The 13,845-nt window shown below is 40.3% G+C and overlaps 3 protein-coding genes across 7 annotated transcripts; 1 reads left to right on the forward strand and 2 right to left on the reverse strand.

Annotated features, from left to right (window-relative positions):
* Positions 1-1,704, reverse strand: gjz1 (gap junction protein zeta 1). The gene is made up of 2 exons (XM_026276238.1): positions 1,155-1,704; positions 1-1,004 (listed from the first exon to the last, which is right to left on the reverse strand). The coding sequence occupies exon 2, from the start codon at positions 958-960 to the stop codon at positions 259-261; it is 702 nt and encodes a 233-aa protein (XP_026132023.1). The 5' UTR covers positions 961-1,004; positions 1,155-1,704; the 3' UTR covers positions 1-258.
* A 56-nt stretch (positions 1,705-1,760) lies between these two features.
* On the reverse strand, positions 1,761-4,828 carry LOC113111474 (zinc finger protein 668). The gene is made up of 2 exons (XM_074559941.1): positions 4,692-4,828; positions 1,761-3,713 (listed from the first exon to the last, which is right to left on the reverse strand). Exon 2 carries the CDS (start codon positions 3,701-3,703, stop codon positions 1,898-1,900), a length of 1,806 nt encoding a protein of 601 aa, XP_074416042.1. The 5' UTR covers positions 3,704-3,713; positions 4,692-4,828; the 3' UTR covers positions 1,761-1,897.
* znf646 (zinc finger protein 646) lies at positions 4,736-13,561 on the forward strand. Of its 5 annotated transcripts, XM_026276231.1 has the most exons (5): positions 5,548-5,712; positions 6,911-9,789; positions 9,936-10,291; positions 10,541-11,030; positions 11,120-13,561. In XM_026276231.1, the coding sequence occupies exons 2-5, from the start codon at positions 7,124-7,126 to the stop codon at positions 12,018-12,020; spliced, it is 4,413 nt and encodes a 1,470-aa protein (XP_026132016.1). In that variant the 5' UTR covers positions 5,548-5,712; positions 6,911-7,123; the 3' UTR covers positions 12,021-13,561. The 5 variants fall into 5 exon arrangements, with proteins under 5 accessions (XP_026132012.1, XP_026132013.1, XP_026132016.1 ...); XM_026276227.1 differs by lacking the exon at positions 5,548-5,712 and adding an exon at positions 4,736-4,861 and having other exon boundaries at positions 9,936-11,030; XM_026276228.1 differs by lacking the exon at positions 5,548-5,712 and adding an exon at positions 4,815-4,946 and having other exon boundaries at positions 9,936-11,030.
* Positions 13,562-13,845: the final 284 nt, after the last annotated feature.

A 13,845-nucleotide genomic window follows, 5' to 3' on the forward strand; every position in this document is an offset into this window, starting at 1 on the left:
AATGACTTCTCACCCAGACAAAACACAAAAAATGCAGACGCAGAAACACCACACAAAGCCAAAAAGCATCTCCTTAACTACTTTTTTTTTCTTAGATTATTGCAAAGTTACATTTAAACTGAATTACAATACAGTCAATACAGTTGACAATATTCATCAGTAAGCCTTAAAAAAGAATTATATTTTTTATTTAAAAAAAAATTATATACAGATGCATTAAAGCTACTTAATATGCTTGTGTTCAATGTAATCCTTTTGTTAACCATTACAGAGATAGTGGCCTATTGAGTAGAGACAGAACAGACCACTTGTTAAAATAACCAGGGCAGATATAAACAGTAATGCATAGACAGACATTCTCTTTTCTGCCGCCCCTCGGACCACACATTTCAGACCAGCTGGACAATCAAAAGCTTGTCCATTGCAAACGAAAAACGTGTCACGCAGTCTAGGTAGTACCCAGGAGAGCAAGACGTACACAAACAAAACCTCCACTGCAATTCGCAGCACGATGCTGAACAGGTACACCATCACACTACTTTTGCTTTTGTGGAAGTCTATCATCATCCTACCACCAACAGTCATGGTGGGATCAGAGACAGCTTCCTGCTTGCTTTGAGATTCCATTTCTCTCTCCTTCTTCTTCTGGAATGAAGACCGAAGATGGGAGGAAAACAGCTCCATGAGAAGGACCGAGAGCACAAGAAGAATAAAGAGGAAATGCCACGCCATCACTACAGAATTGTCAAAGTATTCATTAAAACAAGCTTTAATGCAGTAGGAGCTAGTGGTGTTACAGTGGAAATCATCATTTACGGTTTTCCATGGAAACTGAGCCAGAAAGACGGTCACAAGGCGGATGCAGAGCAAACCGAACCACATGGTGCGACCTTTATAGGTGGCAGTGGAGTCCACCGCAGTGCGGAGGATTGGGATAAGCCCGGTAACTATTGCTGCCATCGCTCTCTGTAGATTTGTCTCCTTTATGGGAATAAAGAACGTATCTGTACAAAAAAAAATGTAAATGTTCAATTACGGTTATATTACAGATATTTGGTATCTGCTTAATATTTTTGGTAAATTGTGAGAAACAACATCAACATGATTTCAAAAGGCAGTAATTATTTCATTTAAACAATATGAACCAAACTTACCTTTTTATAGCGATCAAAGGTTTTGTGTGTTTGCCCAGTGCTGAAGTTGTTGAGCTTATGGGAGTTGTTGAGAATTTTGAGCTTCACTCAATATATAGCCTATAACTGTACGTGTCATCAAAAATGGCTTCGCACATTTATCCACAGTCATTTTTCTCAACTTGTAGTTTTAGTCAGTATTTGTCTTATGTTAAAAATAAATATCTATTTTTATGTTCACTGCTCATCCCTTCTTTAGATGATTTTATAAACTGAATTTAAATGACATGTTAGTTTAATGGCCACTAGTTAAGATTTGGTTGACAACGGCCAATTATTATTATTATTACTTTTGCTTACACTAGTTGAATTACTATTTTACACAATAATAAATTAAAAACAATAAAGTCATCAAAACTATGAAATTCAAACTGTCTGCTTCTTTCTTTCACTATCTAGGCATAGTCACCTATTTAATGACAAAAATATATTGAAAAGAAAGTCATATCTTTGAGTCTACAAAACTAGTTTAAACATTTTTAAGATCATAGAAAACACACCTTTACTCAAATGTGTCCAAAATTGTGACTGGCATTATAAATTAGACCTTTTTCAAGTCACAAATGTTGAACTACACCAAACAGTCAAAAATCCATTAAGTACAGTTTTGCTTTAGGACATATAAAGAAGAACAAGAGGCAATATTGTTTAGCTGGACAGCATAAAAGCATTATATTGTGTACAAAAAGTAATTACTGTCATATTTACCACCACATACACCAGCTTGTTGCCTTAAAAAAAAAACAACAACACTCAAATAATAACTGTTTAAACATCAGACAAATAAAATACAGTATAAACTTGTATAGTCTTTTGATGGAGAAAAAAATATTTAAATAAGTGGCCGAGTGAATGCGCTGGTGTTTACGAAGCCCAGCTTTATTCAGGAAACCCTTACCGCACTGGTCACAAACGTGAGGTCGTGGCTTGGGGTGCAGTTTCTCGTGTGCCTGCATATCAGCCAGCTGAACAAACTCTGTCTGACAGGTCACACAAACATAAGGGCTAATAGGTAAAGCCGAAACTGTAGAATCAGACGGGGGAGAGACAGTGTGTAGGCTGGAATGGGCCTGCACTTCCTCCCATGTTCCAAATATCATATCACAGTGAGAGCAGGAGAACTGGGGCAGGGTGGTGGGAAACATCGGAGTTGTTTCAGGAGCGGCCTGGACCTGTAACGGCCTCTCAGACAAGTGTGTCCTCTCATGCTTGCGCAAACTGGATGACACAACAAACGACTTGAGGCACAGCTGGCATTTGTAAGGACGCTCCCCTGAATGCACCCTTCTGTGCTTGTTCAGACTAGAGCGCTCCGTAAAGGTCTTGCAACATTCCGAGCAAGAAAAAGGCCGCAGGCCAGAGTGAACCAACATGTGGCGTCGCAGATCCCAAGAAGCGACGAAGGCTTTATCGCAGTGTTGGCATTTGTAGGGCCGCTGACCAGAGTGCACACGCTGATGCACAGCAAGGTCCGCAGGTTGCTGAAACCTCTTAGTGCACTTGTCACAAGGGTATGGCTTGAATCCTTGATGCGCCCGCTGATGTCGGTGGAAGCTAGAGGGATCGGAGAACATCTTTCCACACTGTGGACACAAGAAGGGTTTTTCACCCGAGTGGGTACGAAGATGGGACTGGTACGAGGACAGCTGAGTAAAACCTTTGCTGCACTGTTCACACTGATACGGCTTGCTCTTGGAGTGGATTCGCAAGTGGCACGCCAAAGAGGATGACCGAGAGAAAGCTTTGCCACAGTCCGAGCACAGGTAAGGCTTCTCGCCCGTGTGCGAACGCTCATGGTTTTTCAAGTCCTTCAGCTCCGTGTACGTTTTGACACACTGGCTGCAAGAATACGGCCGGTGGCCTTGGTGATTGCGCCGATGCTTGCGGTACACCGAAGGGTCGGCGAAACTCTTCCCACACTCGGAACAAAAGTAAGGCTTCTCCCCTGTGTGTGATCGTTGGTGCACTTTGAGTTTGGATAGTGTGGGATAACTCTTAGAGCAATTAGGGCAAGAGTGTGGCCTTTCGCCACTGTGCTGTGTCATGTGGATACGCAGGCAAATGGCCTGCATAAATGCCTTGCCACAATCAAAACAAACAAACGGTTTTTCTCCTGTGTGTGAACGGCTGTGGTTGCGTAACTCCGTTGGAGTCTTGTAAGCCTTATGGCAGTGTGGGCACTGGAACGGACGCTGAGCAGAATGGGAACGCTGATGCTTGGAAAACTGGGCCTGGCTGGAGAACGTCTTTGTGCACTTGCCGCAGGTGTACTGCTGTTTGTCTTTACCATGTACTGACAGCTTGTGGCTTTGTAGAGCTGAAGGGCTGGTAAAGACCTCCTGACAGGTCGAACATTTAAAAGTGTGCAAAGTTTTTGTCGGTCTCCCTTTGCCTCTTCTTCTCGTAGGTTTCTCTGATGAGTTGTCTAGTTCTTTGTTGGGCTCTGTGTCAGAAGGCAGTGGTGTATACTGCTCTGTGGTTGGTGGGCTTCCTGATTGGGGTGAAGCCATCCTGATGATGCTAGAGAGAACAACAAAATACACAATGCGTGCCTTGAATTTGTGTTATAATTTAATTTAGAGTTAATTTCTTTATTTTGTTAACTTTACCTAAATTTGACCGATTCATTTATACTTTAATTCACTGTCACTTATATCATTTGCTGTTAAAAGTTACTCTTTGTTCCAACTTCCAACTTAATTTTTTTTAGGAAAGACATATTAAATAAATACTACATTTCTTGTTAATTTTCTTTTAAAAATGCATTTTCTCTGTCATTTATAGTTTATATCTTATGACAATGAAGGCAGTTTAAATGGTTAGTTAGTTCACAGTTTCTAGGAACATTCCAGTTGTGTTGCGGCCTATGCAGGGTCAGAAAGCTCTCAGACTTCATCAAAAATATCCTAATTTGTGTTCTGTAGATGAACAAAGGTCTTACTTGTTTGGAACAACGTGAAGGTAGTAACTGATGACAGACTTTGCATCCTATACTTAGTATTAAGTATAGGGTGTAACGTACATAAATAAAACTAGTATGTAATATTTGGCAGAAACCACGGTGGACATCAGGTTAGAAATTTACATATGCTGGGATGGTGCACGCGGAACAACTGGCCGGCATTAGGACCTCAGGGACAATTAGGAAAGGCGCTCTCGTTCTCAAAGGAATTTGCCATCTGAGCTACTTGTGTACAAAACTGAATTGCATTTCGATGTTAACAGAAAATTAACATAACGACCATGACCAAATAGAAGCAATGCGAAGACAATACCATTGTAATAAAATGAGCTAATGAACATGTCTTTACAGCATACAACTGCTCTTTTAACTTACACCACAACACAAAATGGCTGGCTTTAGGACCGCTAGACATGCATCACACAATTTGCAGTCGGACGCTTTGTCACTTTTAATTATAATCACTGCGTAATAAAAAAAGGTATCGTTTTTTTATCCCTTTAGTATGATTACAAAATGTGATGTACGTTACGTACCTTTTGTGCTCTCCAGAGAGACGTGTGTCTTTGACAATGAATTGTAAATCGCTCAATCTCAGGAGAAGATCGGCGGCTTTAGGACCACGACGACATTATCCGCTGAACGCAGAGATGTGAGCCTTCATGACTTCCTCACTCACCGCCTGGGGAAAGTCTACTAAAATTAGGTGAATTTCTCTTAAATTAAAACGCACTCATGCCTCTGCTATTTTGGTGTTCTTGTTACTGTTTTTCTATGGACTACAGTGTATGGTGAGTGGGATAATGAGGTGAGAAGAGAGTCAGTGGGAGGGGAAATCATGTATGCTCACTTCAATGGATGTGCAGTTGTGCATATAAAGCTACAAAACAAAACATAAAAAATATAGTTCGGTTAACTGGGATTCTATTAACTGTATTGCAATATATTTATTTTAAGAGTTTAAAAATACCGTAGAATTGTGTATTTTTAATAATACAAGTTGTTTTTAACATCAGTGACAACATTAAATAATGAAACGAACCAACAAAAATGGTGCTTCGAAAATATAATATAGGTTAATGGTGGATCATGTTGAATTTCTAGAAGTTCTCTGTATAACATTTAATTATATACATATAATGTAAGAATGCCAGTTGCTGTGTTTGCACACGTTTGTGGTTATATATAACAAAAATAAAACATTCATTGTCACTAGTGAGCGAACGTTTTAGGAAAAGCGGGTTCTAAACTTAATGTAGTTCACTGCTATTAAATTATTCCAATGTGAACTGGCGTAGAGAGTAGAAATGATATCAAGACAGGTATAATAAGTGTTCGCATGAACCTTTATTGTTAAAGGAAACACTGTACGGACGTTTTTCGCTGTTGCACATTTCCTGTTTCCTAGCAACAAGAGCAGGAAGTGAGTCGAGTGGGATGGGGGAAAAGACAATTGGTAGAAAGGGGGGCGAACACGCCCGTCCTGAAACTAAAATAAAGTGAACGGAGTGCCAACATTACATGCACCAACATCGCAATAGGAGACTGCAACATTCAGTATGTATATTCCTATCGTCTTTTTACCGTATCAGTGGGTTATTTTTAGCCGTAGTTTCTAGCCGCCAAATGCTAACTAGCTCGCGCAACGGGATGGGATGCTACTGCCTCTCCCAGATAAATATTTTATCGTTCAACTCAAGGGCAGTTTGTCTACTATATTAATTTAGACAACGATTATAAGACTATTAAACCTATCATAATTGTACATGTGTTGCTAGCTGTAAGGCTAATGTAACTCCGCAAGTGTTTACTGTGTCAACAGAGCTCCATTGTGTGAGGCAATCTGTCTCCTAACTGCTGGAGTTGATCCTTCAAGCCGTCCGCTCATCTGTATAAATTCTACCTAAAAAAATCCATTAGGTATCCATCAGTGATGCTGTCAGATCCAGACAGATAAACTGTATCAGCGTTATTTTGTTGGATAGTGTTTTAGAATAAGATATAAAGAAGAATAAAGACTTTAGCTGACTAAAGGCTTCATGATTGATGGTAAATAACTTCTTAATGGATGTTAAAAACCCTGCATGTACTTTGGTTTTGTATATATAACGTGCAAGTTGGTTTATTCATTGCTAGTATAAAAAAAGTGTTTTTTTGTTGTTTTGTGTGTGTATGTTTAATGAACACTTTTTAATGAGAACATATAAAAAGATTTTATAAAAGGGACAGTTTACCCAGAAAAGTCACTGTTTATCCAATGCAATCAATCTTATTTTGTCCCAAGTTCTTTTTCTGTTTTAATTAATTTTGAAATAATTTAATACATTTATAATTGATTAATTTGGTAACAATAGTAGAGACCTTTGACCTTTTAGAGGAATCGGTTTACCTTATCCCAAATTCCTATTTACTCACCCTCATGACATTCCAACCCTTTAAACTGTTAACAGCATTAACAAAGATTTCTGGCAGATTGACAGCTTCAGTCAAATTTTTTTAAATCCATACAATAACAGTGATTTGCATGAATTTCCCTTATAAAACAGTGCGATTTTAATTTTATTTTACAGGAATGTTAGAATACTAGCTTTTATTCAATTACTTATGGGTTATGTAAACTCTGAGCTTTTTGTCAAGACTTGGTCACATTAGAAAGCAATGGTAATTTTATTTTTTCATCATGATTGGTTTTCTTGTTATGCAACTGTCCTGTGTGAACTTAATAAGTAATAATGTATGGGTTTTCCTGTTACAGATTTCATCTAGTGCCAGCGCTTGCAGCATCATCTCAGTGACATTTTTTCCAATGGAATGGAACAGACTGTATTCTCAGTTAATTTTTTGAATGTTGCCTTTACACCTCTTCAAACAAGGCAATTTTATAATAGCAAGGACAGGTTTGTCCCTCACAGTCATTCAAACTGGCTCTTGTTGATGTTTCTTATGATTATATTATACCATTATAGCTATGCAAGAGCCAGGCCGGACCAAAGGCTTTTCGTGTAGACATTGTGGTGTAGTATGTGCAAGCATGCCTAGTCTTTTGGAGCATACACAAACTTTTCATCAGTCTGAAGAGGAAAGGAAGTTCAAATGTGATGAATGTGGACGAGGCTACAGACATGCTGGGAGCTTGGCTAACCACAGAAAAACACATGAGGTTGGCTCTTTTCAGTGTCATATATGCTCCAGGAAGCTCTCTAATGCACTGGCTCTCAAAAGCCACCTGCGCATCCACACATCTAGAAAGAAATATTCTTGCACAGAATGCGGAAAGGCTTTTCGCCTTGCAACACAGCTGGTCACCCATCAAAAGGTCCATCGCAATAAAGAGTCTCAAATCAGGACAAAGGATTCTGCAAATAGTCTTATCGAAAGTGATTATAAAGATGATGAGCTGCTGCATCTAGACGAGATGGAATTTGACATGATACCAGATTTGCAGTCAGACATGAAGCTAAATATTGCTCCAATGAACAGCCTTAGTAATGGCGCCGTGTCGGAACACATTTCAAACACCACCACAGAAAGTGACATGGCAGCTGAAGATGATGCTGGAGACAGGCCTTTCAAATGTGAATTGTGTGACAAGACATACAGGCATCATGGCAGCCTAATAAATCACAAGAAAACTCATCAGATGGGGTTATTTGAGTGTCCAGTCTGTTTTAAACAGTTCTGTAATCTTGCCGCACTTAATAGTCACCAGCGAATCCACAGTAAAACCCGAGGTCGTCTCAGTGTGCAAACCTCTAAAGCTGCCCTCACAGAGTGCAAGCAAGAACTTGAACCTCATGTAATGCCACAGAATGGTGATGATAATATACATTTTTGTCACCTTTGTCAGGTTGCTTTTGCTAATGATGATGAGTTTCAAAATCACATTCTGTTGCATAACTCCTCCTCCGTGTCATTTGAGCTCCCTACTAACTTGTCAGAGGAGCATGATTTTTCTTACAGTGATAGTGTTACTCATTCCCCAGAATCTAATCCATATCCCCCTTCTAGTGACACTCCACCATTGCCACCGTTACTCGATAAAGCAATTGAATATTCCCATGCAAATGGGCCATTAGAAAATGGTCATATTTATCTACCCAACACTTTAGATGAAAATCCATTGACTCTACATGCTCAGGGACAGCCAATGGCCCTACAATCAGAAAACCTCAACCCTGATTATTCAGCACAGGGTACTGATAACATCAAAGTAGAAGATGTTGACAATTCTGATCGCAGATTTAAGTGCCACATTTGTGGCAAAAGCTACAGGCATGCAGGCAGTCTTATAAATCACAAACGGTCCCATCAAACTGGGATCTTTCAATGTTCCATCTGCCGCAAGAACTACCCACATTTGGCGGCTCTGCGAAGCCACCTTCGCATTCATAAGGGAAGGCCTGCATCTTTGCCTACTAGTTCTGAGGGTGACTGGCTTTCCTCAGAGCCCTTGACACACGAGAACCAGCAGAACTGTTTTCCATCACATGAGGAAGATGTTAGTGGAATATTAGGCCTTCCTCACGACCTGGTAGACTCTGTGCAGCATAAATCCGACGAGGAGCATGTGAATGAGATGAATGCTACTGAATTTCATGAGCAGTTTGACGATTCCTTCTCAGATGAGCACCTACCTCAAGAGGAACTCCTCATGGAGAGGCACATGTGTGCTGACTGTGGAAAAACATTTACTGATATTGCAGGAATCAAGTCACACATTTGTCCCCTCCTAAATCAGCAGTATCAGACCATGATGAATGGCTCACCTGGACACATGGACTTTCACAACACAAAGCATCACCATTTTTTAGGAGAGTCAGGCGAAGATGTTGGTTTTGAGGGACACAACGCTAGTGCAGCAGAGGCCTATTTTAGACAGCAGACCTTTCATGACAACATTCATGGTGAGATGAGTGACAGTGAAGCTAAAGCTGAATGTGAAGACAATGAAGAAGAGGATGATGGAGAGATGTATCAGTGCTCAGTGTGTGGGAATCACTATACTAGCATGCGTGCACTGCGAAGCCATCTCAGAGGACATACTCAAATTCATGGTTCAACTTCAGCATGTAGCCCATCATCGTTGTCTTGTCTAGAGGTTAAGAAAGATGAACAGAGTGAAAATCAGCAGGGTGACTGCAGTCTGATTATCTGCAGCACTTGTGGAGAGAGCTTTACAAAGAAACAAGACCTACAAGCCCACCAGCTCTTGCATAGCAATATAGAAGGTAATCCACAAGAACAATTTGTAACCAACCACCAGAATGAGCTCAAACCAAAAGTGGAAATGGAAAGTATTATTTGCGGAAAATGTGGCGTAAGCTGCAATGATATTTATCACCTCAATAACCACAACTGCACAGGACAACAAGATGGACAAGTGGAGGAAAAATGTGGGGAGAATCCGCTTCTTAAAAGTACATTTCAACGAGAACATTTGCAGGAGAGTCCACATGATGGAGAGCGCCAGTACAAGTGTGACCAATGTGGTCGTTCGTACAGACATGCTGGATCATTACTCAATCATAAGAAGTCTCACAAAACTGGAGTGTTTCGCTGCTTTGTTTGCCAAAAGCGTTTTTATAATTTGCTGGCTCTCAAGAATCACCAGAGGACACACTTTGATGTTAAAAAGTAAGTATTTCAAAAAAAAAAATATCTATAAATTGAACCTCAGAATTGGATTGCTTTGAAAAAAGTTATTGTTTAGGTCATACTTCAACTATATTGTTCTACAGCCAAGTTCTTTTTTTAATGTGATCTTTTTCTTTTTCTACCAGGCATAGATGCACAGAATGTGGGAAAGCATTCAAAATCTATAAACAACTGTTGAACCACCAGAGGGTACATCAAGAAAACAAGGCTAAGATTGAAGAGCTCAACAAACAAATTCAGACACTCATGCAGATGAGTGGGAATGCTTCAGGGAGTGGAATGCAGGCACTTAATTCAAGCAGAAAGAGAATGAGCAGACGCCACAAGCAACGGCAGACCTCTAACAGTGATCACTCTAACCAAGAAATAGAGGGCCAGATGGGAGATCCCAGAGACCCTCGCCCTTTTGTCTGTGATCAGTGTGGGCGAAGCTATCGACATGCAGGAAGCTTGGTCAACCACAAACACTCGCACAAGACAGGTGAATATTACTGCTCGTTGTGCAACAACACTTACTCCAACCAGCTAGCAATGAAGAACCATTTGCGAATACACTTTGCCGTCAAAAGACACTGCTGCCAAGACTGTGGAAAGGCCTTTAGGGGAAACAAACAGTTACTCAACCACACGTGTTTGACCAATAAAAGAAATTCAGCAGCAAGACGAAAAGTCAGGGGCCGCAAACGAGAAAATAATTTGACTTGCAAGAAATGCCGTCTTGTATTTCCAGATACTGAACTACTTGAAGGACACACCTGTAGCAGAGAGACTGCCCCTGATTCGGTCCCCCAAGGAGATGTGGATAGTGACAACTCTGGTGCAGACCTAGAAAAAGAAGAACGACCATTCAAGTGCAACATTTGTAGTCGCAGTTACCGTCACGCTGGTAGCTTGTTGAACCATAAGAACACTCACAAAACAGGCCATTTCACCTGCACCTTCTGTGCCAAGCCCTTTTCCAATCCTATGGCGTTACGGAACCACACACGCATTCACACGCAGAAGAAAAAGTATGTCTGTCCTACTTGTGGTAAAGCTTTCCGTCTCTCCAGTATCCTGTACAATCATCAAAAAATTCATGCACGGGGAGCAACTCATTACAGCTGCCAAACATGTGGCAAAAGATTCCAGGGAAAGTCTGGGCTTAAGAGACATCGCTGTTACCGAAATGGCAATCCAAACTCTACTATAAATCAAGAAGGTTTAGACAAGTGCTATACGTGAGTTTTATTTTATTTTTATTTTTTTTTATGCTATTTGAGCACCTTGCCTTTCCGTCATCTGATGCCAAACTTTTCGTTTGTTACAGGTGTGATCAGTGTGGACGCTCTTATAGACATGCCGGTTCCCTTCTTAACCACAAGAAGACTCATTCCACTGACCTCCTCCACTGCACTCTCTGCCTAAAAACATTCACTGACCCTCTGGATTTAGAGAGCCATTCTCAAATGGCTCGCCACTGCTGCCCAGATTGCGGGAAAACCTTCTGTGAGTTTGCACACCTGCAGAGCCACATGGAGGTCCATAGTAAGGGACTCCCCTATTACTGCAACATATGTCAACAGAATTTCCCAAACCTGGTTAGTTTTCAGCAGCACCAGGAGCTCCATGGTGGCTTGCAGGGGCAGTCACACCATGAGGAAGGTATGCAGATGCAGCAGGATTTAGGCTGGGACTCGGCACTAGACCAGCAGGTAGGAATTCAGAGCCTTCCTAAGATCGATTCAGCCTTTAGCCGAGTGCACGGATTCCCTGAGCCGCAAGACCAGCAGGAAATAAGCGAGGGATATGGTAGGGAAGAGAAAACTCATGTGTGCGAGCACTGTGGGCGCACTTACCGCCATGCTGGTTCACTGCTCAACCATAAGAACAGCCACAAGACCGGCTCCTTCTTTTGCTCGGTCTGCCAAAAGGAGTTCACCAATCTCATGGCGCTGAAGAATCACCGTCGCATTCACACAGAACCCAAACGCTATCAGTGCCTGGAGTGTGGCAAGGCCTTCCGGGTCTCCACCCAGCTAATCTGCCACAGGCGCATCCACACCAAAGAGAAGCCTTTCTCCTGCCTCCTTTGCGACAAGCATTTTTCTAGCAAGTCCAACCTTCGGCACCATCAGAAGATGCATCAGAATACCCAACAGACTTATGAGTCGTCCTTCAACATGGATGATAATGCATTCATGGGACTGGGTGTGGACCCTTTCCTCTAAGGCCACACTCCAGTCTTGCCGCTTCAAGGGAAGATTTCAAAACAATGTTCTATTACAAGCCTCTTTCTCCACCCAAGGCCCAATGCCAATAATCGTACAACATCAGGTTTTCGGCTGTACTTGTCCAGATGGTGTCGCACACAGATGCTAATCTTGGCAAGACTTGCCTCCTTTACTGTTGTGTTTTCAAATGTTGTTCTTTAATGGACACTTAAGACTGGCATTGATAAGATACTACCTCTGGTAGGGACAGTAATACTGTAGACATTTTAGAATAAGTGACAGTGCCTGTCAAAACCATTTTAGGTTATTTTATTTTAGTTCATTTGTTTTGTGTCCCACACAGTGCACAAATTGTTTGGTACTATGATAGGTCTCAGACTGAGAGCTTGGATGAGTATTTTCTGACTCTTACCTAGTGCTGCCTTCAAGAGCCTGACCGATTATTTGGCGTAATCGGAGGGGGAACAAAACAAGTTGTTATGGTCTTTTTTTGAAAGGTATTATGGGAATAAAAGGATACATGCTATCCTTCTCATTATGTTTGTATTAAGTGCTTCCATATTTTCAGGTTATTGTACTGCTCATGGTAGATGTGCTGTAATCATAGTCTCATTAAGACCATAATGGATGACACTGGTAAGTCTGTTAAACAGCAACCTTCACTAAGGCCTGTCTCGTAGAAAATCTCAAAGATATTTATTTATTTAAATGGAACTATTTATACCTTACATTAATATTTGAAATGTAAGCATATTTCTTGTCTTTAATACTGTTAAATGTGGTACACATTATGCATGGTATTAAATGTGATAAATGCTAGGTCGATTATGTAGGATTTCTAGATAATGGTTGTAAACACTTAAGAAATACCTCTTTAAAAGCATTCACAACAGTGTATTTGAAAGTACAGCAGAAGTATTTCAGTTTTCTCAGCGCATACTTTTCTAGTAAATGTTTTATGAAGTGGAAGAACATTCAAGATTTTGGAGCACAAAAAATTAATGGACCCAAAAAAAAAAAAAAGAATTCATGATCGGTCGGGCTCTATTAGGGCAGGAATTCACAGACTAAACTCTTTTCACTTTTTTTTTTTTTTTTTTTTTTTTTAAATGCTCAGGTCTCACAATTTACTAGACGCAATGTTAGAAAATACATTTAGCTTGATGCTTCTTGCATCAATGCTTCTGTGTTTGTCTTTGATGCCAGATTGAATTTCAACGTGCCATTTCATATGACCACCCTACTTGGATTAAATTATTTGTAAAATGGTTTCCTTTTAAGCCTATAGATCAGTGCTTACTGATTATTTAAGAGTAGAATTTGCAAACTTTCATGTATTAATGGATTCATTGCATTTGAGAAAACTTAAACTGACAACTGAGAATCAGTTGCATATATCTTAAATACAAAATATTTATTTTTGTTCACATGATCAATGTTTCTCTTTCTCAAGTAGCGACCTTAATAAGCAGATGATGTTTATTTGTAGGTGTTGATGCCCTCACTTTCTTGAACTGAATAAAACCAATATAGCAGTTTGTTCTGGCTTTTTCTTTGAGCGTTCCTTTATCTTTATCTTTGTTTTAACACTTGAATTCTTTGCAGTTGCAGTGCATTACATGAGTATTTTAGAATATGCAAATGAGAAATAAGTCAGTGGGTTTATCATACTGCTGTCACATTGTGTCTTAAAACTGTGATGACTGCAAATTAGACACTTAAAAAAACACATTAAGGAATCAAAAATAAAACACAATATACAGTACATTAGTTTTCTCTTTATTGTATTGAAATGCATAGTTTCCTCTGCAGTCTGTGGAGT

The sequence above is a fragment of the Carassius auratus genome, chromosome 12 (genome assembly GCF_003368295.1).
Source record: "Carassius auratus strain Wakin chromosome 12, ASM336829v1, whole genome shotgun sequence".
Lineage (NCBI taxonomy): Eukaryota > Metazoa > Chordata > Actinopteri > Cypriniformes > Cyprinidae > Carassius > Carassius auratus.